We start from the raw sequence: 24,071 nt of genomic DNA on the forward strand, positions 1-24,071 counted from the left end.
TCCATAGATTCAGTCAACTGTTCTGCCCAGTGAGGAGCTACAGCAGATGCTCCACTAGCACAACACTAGAGGGCATCAGTCAATGAACACTAAATTGAAAAGGTATTGACTGAAATCTTTAATAAAAATCCTTAAAATTGGGGAACCACGAAGAACGACATTACAGATTAAATAGCTTTAATGAAAAATACATTCTAGGGTAGAATATGTTCATAAGATCAAAAGTTAAGAACGTTTCACTTTCAAAAACACTTGAGAATGCTGCCCTATTTAAATAAAAAATATACTTTTCTAAAAAATAACTAAACATTGATATTCTTGGCAGGAGTCATATTCGGCGTCAGTGCAAAGGCACGTGTTTTAACATCTTGAATAAGTAAATTTTAAAAAGTTATTGAACATAACTTGACAGTCAGTTGCACTGTCAGCCACTCCTCTGCTATTGGCCAACTGATCACATGACTTCGTAGCCACTGCGAATGCCCCCCATCAACATGCAGGCGAATATGATGCCCATGATCTGAAAACACACAAAAACACAGTTAGAAAACATGCAAAATTGTGTGCGTGTTGAACTAGCATCTACAACCAGCGGATCTTCCAAGCCCAGGATTTGTATGTGCAAATGTATATACTTGGTTGTGTGTGTTTGCTCCTACCTGCAGGAAAGCGATCACCAGTGCTGCTATAATGACCCACATGAGGTTCTTCTTCAACAGCTTCTCTACAACTGTTTCACACCCCTACATAGCAATCCGAGACAGAAATGTCATTCCCGACCCATTCACTGTTCTGGAGGTATTTTTGCTTGGATGAATTGGTATTTTATTTCACATTTTCATAAATCAACCACTGTGTTGGACCTTACCGTCTGGTGTATCTTGAGTGCATCCCCCATGGCCCCCTGACCACAGCTAGCGGTGACATTGATGCAACAGGAGTCTGGAACAGAGTTTGGAACAGACCCGAACTTGCCTATCCAGTCAGTGGCGTTAGTCACGCCACAACATTTCAGCTGGATGAAGAACAGCAAGAATGGTGAGAATAAGTTTGAGCATGACACAGGTAGACAGATGGAGGAAGAGACAACAGCAAAATGAGGTAGTAAGGTTGTTGGTTAGATGAGGGGAAAACAGACCGGAAGCAGGGCAGGATATTGCTTAATAATGTCAACAGAAGACGAGACAAGATAAACATGGCATAGAAGACTCACACTAAAAGGATAGAGTAATGTTACATGGGGAGGTGCCAAATTAAGCAAATAAAGTCCAAAATACATACACAATGCATCTTAACATTATGACAAATGTCTCTTCACATTTGCAGAGTCAATACAGTGCCTTAAGAAAGTATTCACACCCCTGGACTTTTTCCACATTTTGTTATGTTACTGCCTGAATTTAAAATGGATTAAATTGAGATTTGTCACTGGCCTACATATCAAAATGTGGAATTATGTTTTTTAATGTTAATTTTTTTTTTTTTTAAATAAAAAACAAAAAGATTGAATGTCTTGAGTCAATAAGTATTCAACAACTTTGTTATGGCAAGCCTAATTAAGTTCAGGAGTAAAAACATGCTTAACAAGTCACATAAGTTGCATGGACTCAACGTGTGCAATATTAGTGTTTAACATGATTTTTGAATGACTCCCTCATCTCTGTACCCCGAGCAGTGAATTTCAACCACAAAGACCATAGGTTTTTCAATGCCTCACAAAAGAGCCCCTATTGGTAGATTAAAAGAAAAAAGAAAGCTGACATTTAATATATCTTTGAGCATGGTGAAGTATTACACTTTGGATGGTGTATCAATACACCCAGTTATTACAAAGATACAGGCAGCCTTTCTAACTCAGTTGCTGGAGAGGAAGGAAAAAAAGGAAGGAAACCGCTCAGGGATTTCACCATGAGGCCAATGGTGACTGTAAAACAGTTATAGAGTTTAATGGCTGTGATAGGAGAAAACAGAGGATGGATCAACAACATTGTAGTTACTCCACAATAGTAACCTAATTGAGACAGAGTAAAAAGGAAGCCTGTACAGAATATAAATATTCCAAAACATGCATACTGTTTGCAATAAGGCACTGAAATAATAAAAATGTGTCAAAGCAATTAACTTTGTCCTGAATACAACGTCATGTTTGGGGCAAATCCAATACATTACCGAGTACCACTCCATATTGTCAAGCATAGTGGTGGCTGCATCATGTTATGGGTATGCTTGTAATTAAGGACTGGGAAGTTTTTCAGGATAAAAAAGAAACAGAATGGAGCTAAGCGCAGGCAAAAGCCAAGAGGAAAACCTGGTTCAGTCAACTCTCCACCAGTCACTAGGAGATTAATTCACCTTTCAGCCATTTAAAACAAGGCCAAATCTACACTACTGTTGCTTACCAAGAAGACAGTGAATGTTCCTGAGTGGCCGAGTTACAATTTAGACTTAAATCAACTAGAAAACCTATGGCAAGACCAGAATATGGTTGTCTAGCAATGGACAACAACCGATTTGACAGGGCTTGAAGAATAAAAAAATAATAAAAAAAATTGCCAAATGTTGCACAATCCAGGTGTGGAAAGCTCTTAGAGACTTAGCCAGAAACTCACAGCTGTAATCAATGCCAAAGGTTCTTCAACAAAGTATTAGTGTGAATACTTATTTAAAATGAGATATTTCTCCATTTAATTTTTCAATACATTTGCTAAAATTCCTTAAGACATGTTTTCACTTTGTCATTATGGGGTATTGTGCGTAGATGGGTGAGCATTTTGAATTCAGGCTGTAACAAAATGTGGAATAAATCAAGGGGTATGAATACTTTACGAAGGCACTGTAAGTGGTGTCGTACATTACTACACCTAAAAATATCAAATGCATGTCAGTTGTTTCTTCGGTTAGATGTAATGGTTGATACTAACGTCAATTTGCAGGTTGTCCAGGGCTTTCTTGAATTCAGCGGTGCCATTGCTGTACTTGGTGACCATGTCATTGAGACCATCATGGACAATGACTGTCAGCTAAGTAGAGGACAGAAACAATTTAGTAATTCCACCTGTTAACTATGTTGACTGTACATGCAGTTACTGTAGAGACACAGATGTGTAAAAAAGCTGCCTGAAATACATGAGCATACTCACTTTGCCTCTGAAGACATATCCAGCGATGGCAGCACCAATCTCAGTGATAATGATCAGACCCAGAAGGATAGAAAACTTAGGAGAAAATATATGATCAAAATAAATATTAGCGCAGAGTTCAGATACACTACATGACCAAATGTACGTGGACACCTGCTCGTCAAATCTCTCATTCCAAAATCATGGGCATTAATATGGAGTTGGTCCCCCCTTTTCTGCTATAACAGCCTCCACTCTTCTGGAAAGGCTTCCACTAGATGTTGGAACATTTGCTGCAGGGACTTGCTTCCATTCAGCCACAAGAACAATTGTTAAGTTGGGCACGGATGTTGGGCGATTAGGCCTGGCTTACAGTCGGCGTTCCAAATTATCCCCAGGGTGTCCAGTGGGGTTAAGGTCAGGGCTTTGTGTAGGCCAGTCAAGTTTTTCAACACGATCTCGACAAATAATTTCTGTATGGCCCCCCTTGTGCACGGGGGCATTGTCATGCTGAAACAGGAAAGGGCCTTCCCCAAACTGTTGCCACAAAGTTGGAAGCACAGAATTGTCTAGAATGTCATTGTATGCTGTAGTGTTATGATTTCCCTTCACTGGAACTAAGGGGCCTTGCCCAAACTATTAAAAACAACCCCAGACTTATCTCTCCACCAAAATTACAGTTGGTACTATTCATTCGGTCAGGTAGCCTTCTCCTGGCATCTACCATAACCCAGATTCGTCCGTCGGACTGCCAGATGGTGAAGTGTGATTCATCCCTCCAGAGACAGCGTTTCCACTGCGCCAGAGTCCAATGGCGGCAAGCTTTACACCACTCCAGCAGACGCTTGGCATTGCGCATGGTGATCTTAAGCTTATGTGTGGCTGCTCGGCCATGGAAACCCATTTCATGAAGCTCCTGACGAACAGTTCTAGTGCTGACGTTGCTTCCAGAGGCAGTTTGGAAGTCTGTAGTGAGTGTAGCAACCAAGGACAGACGATTTTTTCCACGCTATGCACTTCAGCACTCCTTCTGTGAACTTGCGTGGCCTACCACGTCGCGGCTGAGCCGTTGTTGCTCCTAGATGTTTCCACTTCACAATAACAGCACTTAGTTGACCGGGGCAGCTCTAGTAGGGCAGACTTGTTGGAAAGATGGCATCCTATGACAGTGCCATGTTGAAAGTCACCAATTTCTTCAGTAAGGTCATTCTACTGCCAATGTTTGTCTATGGAGATTGCATGGCTGTGTGCTTGATTTTATACACGTCAGCAATGGGTGTGGCTAAAATAGCCGAATCCACTAATTTGAAGGGGTGTCCATATACTTTTTTTTGTGTGTGTATATATATATATATATATATATACACACATACATACATACACACAAAAGTATATATTAGCTCTTTTTTTAAGATTAAAGGACTTAACACATTGATAAGCTGATGAACTGAACATTAATAAGGATTTAGATTGAGCTACTGTAAAATCCTCTAATTCAGGTAACAAAATCTGTTATGTCTGTCTGGATGTAACAAACACTGGATTCACTACGGAATAAAAGGTTGCCTAGATGTAAAAGAGAAGTATGGAGCGTTGTCAAATGTTGGTTCAGACTGCTTTCAACAAGATCAAACATGCATGCGGTTAATGGTTTGGATACATTACGTTTTGTTTGGAATACCAGGGTGACCACCATGCAGCAGCCCCCTCCCCTAATACAGGTTGTCATGTTATATGTAAATATACCATGGTGACCATGCAATAGCTCTCCTTCATAAATGTTATGTCATGTTATATGTGTACATACCATGGTGACCATGCAGTAGCTCTCCTTCCAGGCTCCACAGCAGCCAAAGAAGGCGATGAAGAAGACGATGACCCCCACCACGATGAGGACCAAGGGGGCTGATGAGGCTGAGACATTATTGATCACTACGGTGCTGTGGAGAGCCACCTGAACCAAAACACCCAGCACTACCAGAGCCAGACCACACAGCTAGAGAGAAATAAATGGAGAGATGGAAGAAAGAGTTTAATGATTAGAGGTCACAGAAATATACACTTAAAATCATTCAAATTATTTAATATTAATTTACATCATGCATGCATGGGCTTCTACAAATCATCGAATATCTGTTGCGTTGTACAAACACTTTGAAATATGTAATGTGCACAGGATTGTACTTAGCCTAAACCCCGAACATGTACAGCCAAGTTCGTAGTCTGTACAACTGAATGATAAATTGGTATTGTATGAGGTCATACTTTTAAATGGCAAGAAAGTGCTTAAGTGTATGTCAAATTTCAATCAAATGTGTTTATAAAGCCCTTCTTACATCAGCTGATGTCAAAGTGCTGTACAGAAATATGTAAATGTCAGACAAGTGTACATCAGATCCTGCCTTATTCCCGTTTAAGTTATTTAAATGAACTAATACAGGGGCCCTAATTCAAATAAGTCATTTACTGATTTTTTTTTAAGACACTCATTCTAGAATGACAGTTACTATAATGGTTATTTGCTAATGGTGTCCAGCCCTAGTCATTTAAATAAACCAACAACCTGAGTAGGTTGAGTAAACAGGAGGGTCACACAAACACACCTCTGTATGCATTGGGTGACAGGTGCTGGACCGATTACATTAAGGCTGTACTACATGGAGACAAGGATCATTTATGTATTAGAATATAGGCCTAATCTCACTGGTGTGTTACAATCAGAGATGACAGGACAGGCTACTAGTTATGATGAAATTATGGAAAAAACAAAAATCATATACTATATTACCAGATCCTAATTTGCGCCATAGTTTAGATTGGTTTAGGCTCTAGGTCAAATGTGGGTTATATAGCATGTTGATATATCATCACTTTCTGTTTCATAAAGGTGTTTTGACTCAGATTTTATGAAGACTTCCTATTTCCCCCTTTCAAAAAAGTCCTGGAAATAAATGTGCAGTAGCTCCAGGAACAGCTCGGAGAATGTCGAGCAAAACTGGTCGAACCACAACCGATCTGACTTTCGGTCATGTATCAAGATAAAATACCTAGACAATATTGCCCAATGTTAACAGGAGGAAGAACCCAGCAAAACCTACACCCACAATGGCAGGTCAGTTCCGTGGAATATCACCTGACTGGTGTGATAAGTCATTGCCCTAGTTTTTTTTATTATCCAGGTGCATCCGGTCCAAACTCAGGTACTTTCATCACAGGTAATACCAATGTAAATATTTGCCATGGGTTAGGAATAGGATTGGTCAATGCCTGGTTTCTATATAGTGGAGATGGATGAAAATGATAACATGCAGAAGAAAGAGGCCATGACATTAATTGTAGCCTTGCAATACAAATACTCACTAAGATTATCATGTAAAAAGAAATGTAGTGTGCCATTAAACACCTGAGAAGAATATGAGAAGAAGAAATCAAATCGTATTGTCACATACACGCATTTAGCAGATGTTATTGTGGTTGTAGCGAAATGCTTATGTTTCTAGCTCCAACAGTGCAATAATATCTAACGATAAAAGAAAATACACAAAAATCTACCAAGTTAAATGTAAGAGGAAGATTAGGAAGAGCAATGTCAGATGTCTGGATTATTAATATATACAGTGCATTCGGAAAGTATTATATTTACTTTTTCCACATTTTGTTACGGTACAGCCCTATTCTAAAATGGATTAAATAGTTTTTGCTCCTCAATCTACACACAATAACCCATAATGACAAGGCCACTGTGTCCTTGGGGACCTTCAATGCTGCAGACATGTTTTGGTACCCTTCCCCAGATCTGTACCTCAACACAATCCTGTCTCGGAGCGCTACAGACAACTCGTTCGACCTCATGGCTTGGTTTTTGCTCTGACTTGCACCGCCTTTCCAAATCATGTCCAGTCAATTGAATTTACCACAGATGGACTCCAATCAATCTCAATCAAGAAAGATCAAGGATGATCAATGGAGACAGGATGCACCTGAGCTCAATTTCAAGTCTCATAGCAAAGGGTCTGGATCCTTATGTAAATAAGGTTTATTTGACCATTTTAATACATTTGCAAAAATTTCTAAAAACCTGTTTTTGCTTTGTCATTGTGTGTAGATTGAAGAGGATTTTTTTTAATTATATAGTCTAACGTAAAAAAAAAAATTTGAAAAAGGTTGAGGGGTCTGAATACTTTCTGAATGTACTGAATGATGGGACATAGACAGTATATGGATAGAATATGTAGTATATCTGTAGAATAGAATGGTAAATGTACAGCAATAGTTAAAGGGCCTTCAGAAAGTATGAACATAGGGCAGCAGCCTCTAAGGTGCTGGTTGAGTAACCGGGTGGTAGGAGACTAGTCAGTGACTAAAGTTCTAGGCAGGGTACTGGGCGGAGGCCTGCTAATGGTGACTAACACACTGATGGCCTTGAGATAAAAGCTGTTTTTCATTCTCTTGGACCCAGCTTTTAGATGGTGGTGGGGAGGGGGGGGGCAGGCCATGGCTGAGGTCCTTGATCTTCTTGGCTTCCTGTGACACCGGGTGCTTTAGATGTCCTGAGGGCAGACAGTGTGACCTCTGGAGAGCCCTGTGGTTGCGGGCGGTGCAGTTGCCGTATCAGGCGGTGATAGTGCCCAAAAGAATGCTCTCAACAGGGCATCTAAAAGTTTGAGGTTCTTAGGGGCCAAGCCGAATTGCTTAAGCCTCCTGAGGTTGAAGAGGCGCAAGACCACACCGTCTGTGCGGCTGGACCATTTCAGATTGTCAATGTCTGTATCCTTTGGAATGTTTGTTTAATTCGATATTGTATTCCGATGACATTTTGCAATTACAGAACGATTTGTTTGTATAGATCAATGCCTAATTGAAGGCAGTGTCTGTATTTTTCTATTGTTTCCCCATGGTTGTTTGTTTGTTGGTTTTAGGTTTGTTTTGATCCACTACCAGAGGGATGTCACAAAGCATCACTAGGTTTAAGCAAGGTAATTCAAAGAAATGTTTTTAGTTTGGGTTATTTTCCTAAGCTATTATTGAATATGGGTTGTCTCATCAATTATTCCATGCCTATTTCTAGAAAATATTTACTTATTTTAGAATATACACCAAGGAATATTAAACTTTTCACCGTCACTGCAGCCCTGTTTATGTGGATGGGATGTGCTCCCTCTGCTGTCTCCTGAAGTCCACAATCAGCTCCTTCGTTTTGTTTACGTTATTTTCCTGGCACCACTCCGCCAGGGCCCTCACCTCCTCCCTGTGGACAGTCTTGTCATTGTTGGTAATCAGGTCTACCATTGTTGTGTTGTCTGCAGACTTGATGATTGAGTTAGAGACATGCGTGGCCACGCAGTCATGGGTGAACAGGGAGTACAGAAGGGGACTGAGCACGCACCCTTGTGGGAACTGTGTTGAGTATCAGCGTAGCAGAGGTGTTGTTGCCTACCTTCAACACCTGGGGGCAGCCCGTCAGGAAGTCCAGGACCCAGTTGCACAGGGCGGGGTTCAGACCCAGGGCCCAGAATTTAGTGTTGAGCTTCGAGGGTACCTAGGTATTCCCCTTGTCCAAATAGGATAAGGCAATGCGATTACATCCTCCATGGATCTAGTGGGGCAGTATGCAAATTGCAGTGGGTCTAGGGTGTCAGGTAAGGTGGAGGTGATATGATCCTTAACTAGCCTCTCAAAGTGTCTGTGACGTTGCTGGTTTTCCCTTTAGAGTGCGTGATCGTATGTGTCAGGGACTCCAGACATTGTGTCTGAGCCGCTGAATTGCGACTCCACTTTGTCTTTGTACTGACGTTTTGCCTGTTTGCCTTACGAAGGGCATAGCTGGACTGTTTGTATTCGTCCGTGTTCACAGTTACCTTGCCGTAGTTAAATGTGGTGGTTTCATGCTTTCATTTTTGTGTGAATGCTGCAATCTATGGTTTGGATAGGTTTTAAAAATTGTCAGTGGGAACAATATCCCCAATGCACTTCCTGATGAACTCAGTCACAGAGTTAGTGTATACATCAATGTTATTATCAGAGGCAACCTGGAACATATCCCAGTCCACGTGATCAAAACAATCATGAAGCATAGATTCCAATTGGTCAGACCAACGTTGAACTGTCCTTACCACGGATAGTTCCGGGTTTTAGTTTCTGCATATAGGACGGGAGGAGCAAAATGGACGCGTGATCTGATTTGCCGAAGGGAGGGCGGGGGAGAGCTTTGTAGCCGTCCCGGAAAAGAGAGTAACAATGGTTGAGCGTTTGAGGCGCGAGTTGCGCAGGAGAGATGTTGATAAAACTTCGGTCGCATTTTCTTCAGATTTGCTTTATTAAAAGTTCCCAGCTACAATAAATGCTGCCTCAGGATATGCGGTTTCCAGTTTGCACAAAGTTCAGTGTAGTTTAAGAGCCGTCGTGGTATCGGCTTGAGGGGGAATATACACGGCTGTGACGATGACCGAAGAGAATTCTCTCGGGAGGTAATGCGGTCAGCATTTGATTGGGAGGTATTCTAGGTCAGGTTAACTTCTTATGGCTGAAATCCGGTTAACGGGATCGATTTGACATCAGCCAGTGAAAGTGCAGGGCGCCAAATTCAAACAGAAATCTCAAAATTAAAATTCCTCAAACATACAAGTATTATACACCATTTTAAAGATAAACTTGTTGTTAATCCCACTACAGTGTCCGATTATGTTAGGTCAGCGCTTAGTCACAAAAAGCAGAAATGGAGATAAAATGATTCACTAACCTTTGATGATCTTCATCAGATGGCACTCATAGGACTTCATGTTACACAATACATGTATGTTTTGTTCGATAAAGTTAATTTTTATATCCAAAAATCTCAGTTTACATTGGTGCGTTATGTTCAGAAATGCATTGTCGCAAACAAACATCCGATTAAAGTGCAGAGAGCCACATCAAATTACAGAAATACTCATCAAATGTTGATGACAATACAAGTGTTATACATGGAATTAAAGATATACTTCTCCTTAATGCAACCGCTGTCAGATTTCAAAAAAGCTTTACAGCGAAAGCATACCCTGCGATAATCTGAGTACAGCGCTCAGACACCAAAACAAGCCATACAGATACCCGCCATGTTGTGGAGTCAGAAGTCAGAAATAGCATTATAAATATTCACTTACCTTTGATGATGACCTTCATTGGAATGCACTCCCACGAATCCCAGTTCAACAATGTTTGTTTTGTTCGATAAAGTCCATCATTTATGTCCAAATACCTCCTTTTTGTTCACGCGTTTAGTTCACAAATCCAAATTCACAAGGAGCAGGCACTTAGTCCAGACGAAAAGTCAAAAAGTTCCATTACAGTTCGTAGAAACATGTCAAACGACGTATAGAATCAATCTTTAGGATGTTTTTATCATAAATCTTCAATAATATTCCAACCGGACAATTCCTTTGTCTGAAAAGGAACGCAGCTCGCTCTCACGGCAGCACACATGACTTAGCTCAAGGCATTCTGCCAGACCCCTTAGTCAAACAGCTCTTATTCGCTCCCCCTTCACAGTAGAAGCCTGAAACAAGGTTCTAAAGACGGTTGACATCTAGTGGAAGCCTTAGGAAGTGCAATCAGACCAAATGTACACTATCTTGGATAGGCAAAGACTTGAAAACCTACAAACCTCTGATTTCCCACTTCCTGGTTGAATTTCTCAGGTTTTTGCCTGCCATATGAGTTCTGTTATACTCACAGACATCATTCAAACAGTTTTAGAAACTTCAGTGTTTTCTATCAAAATCTACTAATAATATGCATATCTTAGCTTCTGGGCCTGAGTAGCAGGCAGTTTACTCTGGGCACCTTATTCATCCAAGCTACTCAATACTGCCCCCCAGCCATAAGAAGTTAACAAAAGGACTTGAGTTCCTGTAAACTGCCACAATGACAAATAAACAATACAATTTAGGAATGTCGTATTTCTGGTCAAAATGCTGGTGAGTGACCACAAATCTAATATCCAAAAGTTATAGGTAATAATGCAAAAAACATTGAGCAAATAACACACAAAAATATAAAGTGCAAAGTTGCTTAGGAGCTAGGAACAAGACAAAGAGATCCCACTCTTGAACTTCGATATGTCTGTACAGTATATTATGTTCAACGATATATTGAAAAATTTGACAAATAAACAAAATTGTATATGTTGAATATTCATGTTTATATTTTTCTACATTTGTAAATTAAGGTTTCAAAAAAAGTTTTTGAAATCAAAATGCTACTCACATTACAGAGCAAGTGGTAAAGCTTTATAGGTCACCAATGTTTGCTTTGTAGCAGAGTATGTGAGAAGAGTGGAGTGCGGAGCGAATTTCCCCAAAGACTGGAGCATTGGCCTTCTCACCCGCTCCAATAGTGCACACTTACGAGTTCAGGACACGCCCAGCTCAGCATGCATTTGTAGGCTACTTGTGTGCTGCTATAGCCCCTTGCTTTAACTACTGTCATGGAGTTAGCTAAATATTTTCATAAAGAAACTGATAAATCACAGCGGTGCAAAAATTAGGGTGACTTACAAAGGAGGAAGGACCAAGAGAGGGAGTGATGTAGCATCCACAACTAAATAATCAGGAAAAGTGTATTTTTAGAAAGCATGATGTTTTACTATGTGCACATGCTAACAGAAAGGAACGAGGTGGGAAGCTAGCTAAGTGTGTTGTTCTAGCAAAGTATTTATAAACAAAACCCCTAATCTCTTAAAAGTTTTGTTCTTGTTTGTTCTATTATCTATTCAATACGCTGTCATTGATTTTGGCACAATAGGCCTGACATTTTACCTCGTTCAAAGACGCTTCCCGTTTTGGTGTGGTTATTTTGCCTAACTATAGAAAAATACAAAAACAACTCTGCATCCATGCCCAGCCTGGCAAGAGTGGCCTGACGGTTGTTTAGCATCCCCAGTGGCTCTGCAAGCACGGTATTTACCGCTACTGGCCTGCTCTCCAGGCACCGTCACACGAGCCGCAAGCCACAGATTCTGGCCAAACTTGTGTTTCTAAAACTGAATTCAAAGGCATTGTAGACAACCGAATAAGGCATGTTTTGTTTCATTTGTATTTAACTCCGAGTAAGTCAAAGCCTATATGCACAATAATGATTTAATAAAAAGGAAATGTTTAAATGTTGGGCGCTTAATGTTCCTGTCAGCCTAGTGTGCAGCACTCGCAAAAGCTTCACAATTTATTTATTTGTAATCTAAATCCTTCTTAGTCACCTTCATAATCATATGGTTTGGTTTCAATACTTCAAAAACAAAATGGTAGGGCCAGGTAGTCACAAAAATAGATGGGTGTTTGTTAAATGGGGACAGAGCGATGCGCATGCGGTTTCTGACCTCTTATTACAACATAGCTCATGGATTAGGCAAGAGATCTTAACTTTCACATGAAGGCTTTGTATCAGTGAATGCAGACCATAAAAAAAAGGACAAGTCACATGATATTTTCATAACACTTTGAACAGGTCACAAGACTCAGATTCATCACATGCTCACTCACACCCTCCCTCTCAAGTCATTACTTCCTCTTTCAATAGAATTTTAGAAGTTAAACATTAACACAATTTTTTATATTTCCAATAGGAGTTTGTGTGTGTCCTGGGTCAGCTGACAGACTCCTGCGTATTGGCCTTACAATAGGAGAACTACAAGACTAAGTAATGACAGTCTTGGCGAGTTGGAAATAAATAGATTTTAGAAAATACACAACCAGCTGTAGGCTACATATAAACTGGGTCAAGTAACTACAATAACAGTTTAATGCCAAACAATTAAGAGGCTCAGAAACTGAGGTAAGCTAATGGAAAGTGAGAAACCTTGCTCTCAGTCCCACACCAAACATAAAAATTTCATTTTGTGGCATATCTAACTATATCACAACTGACAGTTGTGGAGGAGGCTTGTATAACTTTTACAGCTGTAAAGAGTCATGATGATCACATGCCCTTTTCCAGATTTGTAGATGTTTATTTTCAGTATTAATGAAAGGGACTTTTCTTAGTAAGCCTACCAATTACCTAACTTGTCTTGAACATATCACATGGACCAAACTAATACACCACATTAAAACTATTTCAGTTCGAGTAACTGTGAAACTTCCTTAATGAATCATGAGCTGTGTTAACTGAGTGTCAGAGGCATTTCACAATCAATCTAGATGCAGGTTGTATTAGTGCCACCAGATGTACAGAACTCAAAAGGCCAGAAGCAGCACATCCTAGCCAGTCAGGATTCCAAACCTCCACCTGCATTACTCACCCAGAAGATGAAGTTGAAAAAGAAGAGTAGGTACTTCACACATTTCATTCTTCCCTCGACACCCATGGTGAGTCCGGATCAAGACCCTGGCTCAAGACAAAGAAAAATACATTTTATCTAGTGAGACTAAAGAGTTATTACTATTATTATTATTATTATTGTTATTATGTATTAAATACAAAATGGTGTGGAGGAGTTTTAGGATATCACTTGTTGCTTCATCGCCTAGGCCTAGTGTGTTTAGCTCTGCTAAACACACAACAGGACAATGACCCATCAGACTTCCAGGCTGTGTAAGGGCTATTTGACCAAGAAGGAGAGTGATGGAGTTCTGCACAATCACCTGACCTCAATCCCTCCACAATCACCTGACCTCAACCCAATTGAGATGGTTTGGGATGAGTTGGACTGTAGAGTGAAGGAAAAGCAGCCAACAAATGCTCAGCATATGTGGGAACTCCTTCAAGACTGCTGGAAAAGCATTCCAGTTGAAGCTGGTTGAGAGAATGCCAAGAGTGTGCAAAGCTGTCATCAAGGCAACGGGTGGCTACTTTGAAGAATCTAAAATATATTTTGATTTGTTTAACACTTTTTTGCATACTACATGAGTCCATGTGTTATTTCATAGTTTATGTCTTCACAATTATTCTACAATGTAGAAAATAGTTTTTAAAATTAAGAAAAACCCCAGAATGAGTAGGTGTCCAAACTTTTGACTGGTAAAGTATGTCTACATTCCTGTTAGTGAGCATTTCTCCTTTGTCAAGATGATCCATCCACCTGACAGGTGTGGCATATCAAGAAGCTGATTAAACAGCATGATCATTCCACAGGTGCACCGTGTGCTGGAGGCAATAAAAGCAGTTTGGCGTCGTAACCAACGTCAGTGGGTGTGCTCTTCACGGATGAATCCCGGTTTCAACTGTACCGGGAAGATGGCAGACCTTGTGAATAGAGTGCCCCATGGTGGCGGTGGGGTTATGGTATGGGTAGGCATAAGCATAAGCTACGGACAATGAACACAATTGTATTTTATCGAATGCAATTTAAATGCACAAAGATACCGTGACGGGGTCCTGAGGACCATTGTCTTGCCATTCATCCGCCACCATTACCTCATGTTTCAGCATGATAATAAACAGCCCCATGTTGCAAGGATCTGTACACAATTCTTAGAAGCTGAAAATGTCCCACTTCTTCCATGGCCTGCTACTCAGACATTTCACCCATTGAGCATGTTTGGGATGTTCTGGATCGACATGTACGACAGCGTGTTCCGGTTCCCACCAATATCCAGCAACTTGGGACAGCCATTGAAGAGGAGTGGGACAATATTCCAAAGGCCACAATCAACAGCCCGATCATCTCTATGTGAAGGAGATGTGTCGCGCTACGTGAGGCAAATGGTGATCACACCAGATAGACTGGTTTGCTGATGCATGCTCTTTTTTTTTTTATAGGTATCTGTGACCAACAGATGCATATCTGTATTTCCAGTCAAGTGAAACCCATAGATTAGGGCTTAATGAATTTATTTAAATTGACTGATTTCCTCATATTAACTGTAAATCAGTAAAATATTAGAAATGATTGCATGTGGCGTTTATATTTTTGTTCAGTGTCTATTGGGTGACACAGGTCATTAAGAGGCCACCATAGCCTATTAAATTTAGTTAATTGTTTGTAAAAATCGGTCCCATTTCAGATTAGGCTACTTTAGTTCACAGAGCTGGAAAGGCCTGCAGGGCCGGCGTTATGGGTAGGCCTTAGAGGGCCAGGCCCGCCCTACCGTACCTCCTTGCCCGTACAAATAAAATATTGATCATTTATTTGACTGAGACGCGCGCCGACAGAAAGATTCATCAATCTCAGTTAAAGCTCAGTTAAAGCATCCGAGCGAGCGAAACAGCGCCCCTCTGTCTCAGTATGTGTAGACCTTGTATCTAATGCTGTCTGGACCAAAAGAGTATGGCATGTCACACTATTTCTGGCCAGACAGCATCAGATACATGGGCTACATATAGGGAGGCGCTGTTTCACTCACCCAGATGCTTTCTCCGTTGATATAGTTTCAGCAGAGAGGAAGAGGCAAAGCGAAAGGGATCACACTTGCCAAAATATGTCCAGGATAAACCAAAATGAGTTTATATGGGAATTATATGCAGACCTAAGCTTGTCGCCTGCCTCTGGGACAAATACTCCCATTGTTAGGCGGAGACATGAGCATCTTGTCATTATATACAGATCTCTGGTTTCAGCCTCTTGCGAATTGGAGAGTAAAGTTGGCTGGTTCACAGTGCATTGTTAAGAGTCATTAATTTAGACGTTTTTCCAAGGAGATCTTAGATGTAAAGTTGTGTGACTAAGATGTTTGATGCAGTATTTTTTTATTAGAAAATGTGCATGAAAACAAGTCCTCTCTCATTGAAGGAAATCATTTTGTGAAAAATCCCACTGTTGACCAATCACTGACGAAGGGGCGTAGACGGATACGACTTTAGTTTGCCTCCAGAAAAATGTTGTGCCGGAACAGCCGAAAAAACGTGCTGAAGTCCAAAACGAACAAGAACGTCACAAATTGTTGTCATAATATATGCACAAACTCTTCCGAACTTTTTCGGCTGGCAAGCATGCAGGACACCTTTAGGATGCTGGATTGCCCAAAGTAAATTGATGTTTCGCCTAAATTATACAGTTACTCCTGTCTGAATAAAATCATTCAAAATACTTCACCAGGGAGCATGACCAGAGAATCATTAGCTTATATATATATATTTTTTTTTTTAAATTGCTGTTCAGCGGTGTAAAGTACTCAAGTAAAAATACTACTTACGTAGTTTTTTTTTAGGTATCTGTACTTTACTATTTAGATTTGACTACTTTAACTTCACTATATTCCTAAAGAAAATAATGTACTTTTTACTCCATACATTTTCCCCTGACATGCAAAAGTACTCATTACATTTTGAATGATTAGCAGCTTCCTGCCATCCAGGACCTCTATAACAGGCAGTGTCAGAGGAAGGCCCCAAAAATTGGCAAAGACTCCAGCCACCCTAGTCATAGACGATTCTCTCTGTTATCACATGGCAAGCAGTACCGGAGCGCCAAGTCTAGGTCCAAAAGGCTTCTATCCCCAAGCCATAAGACTCCTGAACAGCTAATCAAAGGGTTACCCAGACCCCTCTTTTACACTGCTGCTACTCTCTGTTTATTATCAATGCAGTCACTTTAAATCTTGTACATGTACATATTACCTCGACTAACTGGTGCACCCGCACATTTACTCTGTACCGGTACCCCTTGTATACAGCCTCGCTTTGTTTGCTGTATTGCCCAGTCTGAGATATGGCATTTCCTTTGCAGCGCTGCCTAGAAGGCCAGCAGACCAGAGTCGCCTCTTCACTGTTGACGTTGAGACTGGTGTTTTGCGGGTACTATCTCATGAAGCTGCCAGTTGAGGACTTGTGAGGTGTCTATATCTCAAACTAGACACTCTAATGTACTTGTCCTCTAGCTCAGTTGTGCACCGGGGCCGCCCACTCCTTTATATTCTGGTTAGAGCTTTCTGTGAAGGGAGTAGTACACAGCGTTGTACGAGACCTTCAGTTTCTTGCCAATTTCTCACATTGAATAGCCTTCATTTCTCAGAACAAGAATAGACTGATGAGTTTCAGAAGAAAGTGCTTTGTTCTGTTTCTGGCCATGTTGAGCCTGTAATCGAACCCACAAAAGCTGATGCTCCAGATACTCAACTAGTCTAAAGAAGGACAGTTTTATTGCTTCTTTAAATCAGAACAGTTTCCAGCTGTGCTAACAATTACAAAAGGGTTTTCTAATGATCAATTAGGCTTTTAATAATAAACTTGGATTAGCTAACACAATGTGTCATTGGAACACAGGAGTGATGGTTGCTGATAAATGTAGATATTCCATTAAAAATCAGCCGTTTCCAGCTACATTAATAACATTGTATTTCCGATCAATTTGATGTTATTTTAAATGAAAAAAAAATATCTTTCAAGAACAAGGGAATTTCTAAGTGACCCCAAACTTTGTAATGGTAGGAATAGTTTGCCTAATAAAGGAACTTGAAATTGGGTATACTTTTACTTTTGATTCTTAAGTATATTTTAGCAATGACATTTGTTTTTTTATACTTAAGTATATTTAAAACCAAATACTTTTACTCAAGTAGTATTTTATTGGGTTACTTTCACTTGAGTCATTTTCTATTAAGGTATCTTTACTTTTACTCAAGTTTGAATAGGCTAGTTGATATAATATTGGAAAGTCGCTAGCTACAGCTTTGGGCCAGACCCAGTCATGATTTTAATACGTTGGACTTCAATAACTAATCAAGACAGATCGAAAGGGAGGCAGACAGGCGGAGTAGAGAGATTAATGTGATTGAAAGAACCTGCATTTTCATCCGGATATTTCACTGTTTTTAAATTGTCGGCTTTATGCCTATGCATTTTAGTTAGTTGACTATGGAAGATATGCCCTACTGCTACACTGGCCTATAGTCTATCTCGGGAGTTTTATGCTCTCATTTCTTTAGCCGCCAATGGAGCACAGTGCATTAATGTGTCCATATGGCAGAGGCTAGTGCTCTCGCCATAGTTGAAATTAAACTTTAAGATTTGTATCATTTTACTTCAGATTTTTATTATTAAACACATGACAATGACTTTGAGAAATGAAAACGTTATTGAAATGTAACTGTTCCACGAAAATGCGCATATAAAAATGATCATAACTGGCACGCAGATCGGTAGAAATGGTAGGCTAAAACGTAAGCTTCCCCAAATTTGAAACACACGAGCTGCCTATGTTCTTTACTATTACACCCTTTAAAAAATGTCAACGCGCAAGCGCCTGCACACATGGGGCCCAGTGAAAAAACGTGCCCGCCGATGGAAATCAAAGATCCGTACAATTGATTCGTTCTGCCGCTAGCCGTGAAAGGCCTCAAGATTGACGTGACAAATGGGCTTATTAAATTAAAGAGAGTAAACAATTGATATTGGAACAATTACTGACTGGGGAGCCTAATAGGAATTCGGACTTTTTTTAAATTAACGTTTTAAAATCAAGACTGCGACACCCATCGCTGAGGCAACAATGACCAACCAAACCGTTAAATCAGATGGCGCAGGATACAATGTAACTATTGTTCTAGCTTATCGTTCGTAACCAAATTCAATTAGTTAAGTTGACTACTAAGTAACCGTAAAGACAAAGGTATATTAGACTACAGCTTAAATTAAACGTGTCGTTTCCGCATTCTCAAAACATTTTTTTCCCCCTTTCTCTAACCTTTTCTTTCTTTATGGATTTCAGATTTAACAGTCATATTATAACATCAAAGAATTGAAAAAACAAACTTGAATTAAGTAACACTTACCTTTGTTTTCAAGTTGGAAAAGTAGAGGCGGCGAAGCGATGTGAGGCGTTGGTTGAAATTTGGAAACAAGTTGTTGGGGAAGTTGACGAAGCAATTCTCCGTTTTATAAGCCCCTCCCTCTCTAAATTGCCCTCCATGATCTAATCTGGTTCCAGAAAGCATTAAAAAAGTGGTCATGGAAAATGACCGTCAACAACTAGTTTCACTATCATCCACAGTACACACAGTAGCAGTTCCATTTGCACAACAGTTATTAGGCCTATCAGTTGAGCCTGTAATATTTCAAGGCGAAGCACTATTCATTTAATTTCATCAGTGATGCCCTAGCCTGTAAAATGCATACACTTCTTAATGTAACTGTAGGCCTAAAACAAATGTGTAGTAGACTTAACTTAGTGACGACTGAAATAATTAAATCAATCCATTTGTTGCGCTCAATACAGAAGTGCTCGGACGAAACAGACGCGAGGCTACAAGACAAGTTTCACTAGTACAGACTGGGGTATGTTCCATGATATATAGAGAACTGGCAGTGTGGTGACAGGACAACAACCTCTCCCTCAATGTGAGCAAGACAAAGGAACTGATCGTGGACTACAGGAAAAGGCCCCATTAACATCGACGGAGCTGTAGTGGAGCGGATCGAGAGTTTCAAGTTCCTTGGTGTCCACATCAACGAACTATCATGGTCCAAACATACCAAGACAGTCGTGAAGAGTGCACGACAAAACCTTTTCCCCCTCAGGAGACTGAAAAGATTTGAAATGGGCCCCCAGATCCTCAAAAGGTTCTACAGCTGCACCATCGAGAGCATCCTGACTGGTTGCATCACTGCCTGGTATGGCAACTGCTCGGTATCTGACCGTAAGGCGCTACAGAGGGTAGTGCAAACGGCCCAGTACATCACTGGGGCCAAGCTTCCTGCCATCCAGGACCTATATCATAGGTGGTGTCAGAGGAAAGCCCATAAAATTGTCAGAAACTCCAGTCGCCCAAGTTATAGACTGTTTTCTCTGCTCCGTGGTACCGGAGCGCCAAGCCTAGGACCAAAAGGCTCCTCAACAGCTTTTACCCCCAAGCCATTAGACTGCTGAACAATTCATAAATATCGCCACCGGACAATTTACATTGACCCCCCACACACCTCTTGTAAACTGCTGCTACTCGCTGTTCGATAGTTACCTATACATAGTTACTTCGCCCCCACCTACATGTACAGATTACCCCAACTAGCCTGTACCCCTGCACACTGACTCGGTACCGGTGCCCCTGTATATAGCCTCGTTATTGTGTTACTTTTTATTTTAGCCTACTTGGTAAATATTTTCTTCTCCTTGAACTGCACTGTTGGTTAAGGGCTTGTAAGTAAGCATTGCATGGTAAAGTCTACACTTGTTGTATTCGGCAAATGTGGCAAATAAAGTTTGATTTGACTGCGTGGCCGCACACGACTCCAACACCATCATCAAGTTTGCTGACTACAAGACGGTGGTAGGCCTGATCACAAACGGCGATTAGTCAGCCTACAGAGAGGATGTGGTGCCAGGACAACAACCTCTCCCTCAATGTCAGTAACATGCTGACCAAACCGGATGCGCATGTGCGCCATCGCGCGCATGTTGATTTTGTACCCCCACACTAGACACAATCGGGACACGTAGGTTGAAATATCAAAACATACTCTGAACCAATTATATTAATCTGGGGACAGGTCGAAAAGCGTTAAAACATTTATGGCAATTTAGCTAGCTAGCTTGCTGTTGCTACCTAATTTGTTCTGGGATATAAACATTGGGTTGTTATTTTACTTGAAATCACAAGGTCTTCTACTCCGACAATGAATCCACAGATAAAACGGTAAACCGAATTCCTTTCTCGTCATCTCTCCTCCTTCCTCAGGCTTCTTTTTTACTTCTTTGGACTTTATATGGCGGTTGGCAACCAACTTTACGGTGCATTACTACAACCAACTGGAGTGTGGATGTCAGTTCATCTTTCAATCACCCACGTGTGTATATGCTCCTAAAAACCAATGAGAAGATGGGAGAGGCCAGACTTGCAGCGCATTGACCGTCACAAATATTCTAGCGCCTGGCCACGCAAATGCTCGCTAAGGCACGAGAGCAGTGTAGGTGTACCGCTAGCGACACGAGCGGTGTGGTCAGCATGTTAGACCAAGGACCTGATCATGGACTATAGCAGAAAGAGGGGAGAGCACGACCCCATCCACATCGACAGAGCTGTTGTAGAGCGAGTCGAGAGCTTTAAGTTCCTTGGAGTCCACATCACGAAGGACTTAACATGGTCCACACACACCAACACAGTCATGAAGAGGGCACGGCAGCACCTCTTCCCCCTCAGGAGGCTGAAAAGATTTGCCATGGGCCCTCAGGTCCTCAAAAAGTTCAACAGCTCCACCATCGAGAGCATCATGGCTGGCTACATCACCGCTTGGTATGGCAATTGCACCACCCTTGACCGCAAAGCACAACAAAGGGTGGTGCGGACAGCCCAGTACATCACTGGGGCCGAGCTCCGTGCCATCCATGACCTCTATAGCAGGCGGTGTCAAAGGAAGGCCCGAAAAATTGCCAGACTCCAGCCACCCAAGCCATAGACTGTTCACTCTGCTACCGTCCGGCAAATGGTACCGGAGCATCGGCTCAAGGACCAACAGGCTCTGAGACAGCTTCTACCCACAAGCCATAACTGTTAAATAGCCAGACTGCTAAATAGTCAATTAATGGTACCCGAACTATCTGCACTGACTCTATCTTGCACTGACCCTACGCTCACTCACTAGACTTTATATACACACCATATACACACTACACTGTCACTCTCACACAAATCCCTCACATATTCAAACACTACAGACGCGCACATACACACACACATAACACGCAACCCGACACAACACAAACAAACACACACACGCACACTCACACACACTTTTACACTCATCATTTGCTGCTGCTACTGTTCTTTATTTTACTCTTATTATTATCTATCTGGATGCCTTGTTACTTTATCCTGCTTTCATGTACATAAGTACCACGTACCTCTGCACATTGATCTGGTACTGGTGCTCCCCGTATATAGCTCCATTATATAGCTCCCCGTATATAGCTCCATTATATAGGGCAGGGCAGGCACAAATAGGAGTGAGCTGATCAGAGCTCTCAAAAGCTGTGTTGCATGGGGATGAGGTTTTCGAAGGCCAGGGGACGTAGTCATGATCACAATTCTGAAAGAGTACACATGGTGATTCACAAGTTGGTCGCATTCACACTATATCACATGGTGTTAATCTTGTAGTGTGAACATTTTATTTTCATTTAAGATTCAACTATATAGGCTCAACAACATTAGCCTACTCACAGACAATATTGTAGTCAATGTTCTACAGAGTTTCTATTTTGAAAAGAGCAAAGAGCAACAAGACCAAATTCTGTTAAGGGCTACAGATAGTGCTGTTCCCTGTGACATAGGGGATGATATCAGAGGATCTCTGAGTCATGTAGTGCTCAGTGTTTCTCTGCGGAAAGCTATAGACTTCCTGTACCACAGAGCGACACTACACAGAGCGGCCTACATTAATAATGGACTAATCAGTGATAATAATAATAATAAGTTATTACATTTCTACATTACATTTCTACAGAGCTTTTCATAGGAAGTAGAGGGGAACGAGGAAGTGGATATTATTGCCAGGGCAGGCTCTTAAACATCCTAATGTTGAGATGGAACTGTCAATCAGTAAAGCAGAAACCAAGGGGTTAATAAGAACAGTGGTTAAAAATAAGTGGCAAGAGTTGTGGAACAGGGTGTGTAAGGGAAGACACCTGTATAAGATCCAGGAAAAGGTGGAGGCAGAGAGGTCCTCAGGCCAAGAGAGAAGGGAGGAAAGTGTAGTCACAAGGCTGCGACTGGGACATAAAGGCTAAATAGTACATTGAAAGTGGTGGGGAAACATTCGACTGGGAGGTGTGATCATTGTCAGGAGAAGATGAAGGCAGTGGAACATGTTCTATTTCAGTGCCAGAAATATGTGAGAGAAAGGGAGCAAATGTTATTGGATTTGTGGAGTAATGGGGTTGAAGTGCCAGGATTGTGCCAGGATTAAGTGAATGTAGTATTTAATGATGTATTTCGTTTCCTTAGGGAGATTAGATTATTGGGTAGGATTTAGACCTTCACTGTCTCTGGTCCACACTCCAGTCCAGTTTGTGGCGATAATGCACCTTAAAGTTGGTTGCCAACCGGCGTATAAAATCCACAGAAGAAGAAGAAGGGAAAAAAAAGAAGATGAAGAAGAGCTTCTTCATCTCAAAGCGATTCAAGAGCAAAAAACAAACAAGCAATGTACAGTATCATGACAGGTCAACCAAGAGAGATGAAGTCTTTGAATGCTGCATCATCTGAAGATGGAGAGGGTCAGTTCATGGCTGGTGAAGGGAGCTGGTCAGAGGATGGTAGATGATATTGATGGAGTCTGCTGATGATCTTGTAGAGGGCAAGTCTGGGAACCAGCCTGTTTTATAACCACTGGGTTTCCACTCTGTGTAGCCCCCACTTGGTTGATGCCTCAGCAGCTCTGGGCACCAAAAAGATCACCACACAAAGTTCAGAATAGTAGCCAGTCGTCCTCACTTACAAGCCCTCTACTGCCTCAGCACTGCTGTATTCATTAAGTTCTCAAATGATCACGAACTGGCAGCAAGGTGAAACAAAAAAGCTGGTAATGTGTCCCTCTAGGTGCATTTTTTTAAACTAAAACATTAGCTAGCTAGCCAAGCCAAAAATATTTAACCTGTTAGTCAACCGCAAATCCGTGGCTCAAAACCACCAGATATATGCAATAAAAACTAATTGTTATCTAAATAAAATTTTAAAAGTTGAAAAAACACATTTGTACAATAATTACAGAGCTCTCTGCCTAGGCTTCCTATAGTAGTTAACCATCTGCGTTGAGGGACCAAGCGGTCAGCACTATTGCAGAACATAAAGTGCATGTGAATAAAGTCCTTCATGTTATGTAGTGTAATAATTCACAACATCAAAGGGTGATGAGGTGTATGTGATATAGAAACACCACCTACAGCAATTGACTGAAAATCGAGCCATTTTACCTTTAAGCTAAGCGGATGGCTGTCCCCTGTGGTAGAAAGACAGAACAGAAAATATTGTACCTTTTCAAGTAGATTGTGACGCATTAGATTTTTTTTCTTCCACAGACCAAGGTGTGATTTATTTATCATCTACAGTC

At 41.1% G+C, this 24,071-nt stretch overlaps 1 protein-coding gene across 1 annotated transcript; it reads right to left on the bottom strand.

Annotated features, from left to right (window-relative positions):
* Positions 1-94: 94 nt before the first annotated feature.
* Positions 95-18,902, bottom strand: LOC120061118 (CD63 antigen-like). Its single transcript, XM_039010674.1, has 8 exons — positions 18,803-18,902; positions 13,393-13,478; positions 4,927-5,115; positions 3,141-3,215; positions 2,922-3,020; positions 869-1,015; positions 660-743; positions 95-520 (listed from the first exon to the last, which is right to left on the bottom strand). The coding sequence occupies exons 2-8, from the start codon at positions 13,456-13,458 to the stop codon at positions 455-457; spliced, it is 726 nt and encodes a 241-aa protein (XP_038866602.1). The 5' UTR covers positions 13,459-13,478; positions 18,803-18,902; the 3' UTR covers positions 95-454.
* Positions 18,903-24,071: the final 5,169 nt, after the last annotated feature.

The sequence above is a fragment of the Salvelinus namaycush genome, chromosome 16 (assembly GCF_016432855.1).
Source record: "Salvelinus namaycush isolate Seneca chromosome 16, SaNama_1.0, whole genome shotgun sequence".
NCBI classification, from domain to species: domain Eukaryota; kingdom Metazoa; phylum Chordata; class Actinopteri; order Salmoniformes; family Salmonidae; genus Salvelinus; species Salvelinus namaycush.

Bases quoted from the DNA above. Each gene is read 5' to 3' on its own strand.
- LOC120061118 (XM_039010674.1), bottom strand. From the start codon at position 13,458: ATGGGTGTCGAGGGAAGAATGAAATGTGTGAAGTACCTACTCTTCTTT. The intron at 5,116-13,392 runs GTGAGTAATGCA...ATTTCTCTCTAG, and splicing joins TTTTCAACTTCATCTTCTGG to CTGTGTGGTCTGGCTCTGGT. The intron at 1,016-2,921 runs GTTAGTATCAAC...TTCTTCATCCAG, and splicing joins TGGACAACCTGCAAATTGAC to CTGAAATGTTGTGGCGTGAC.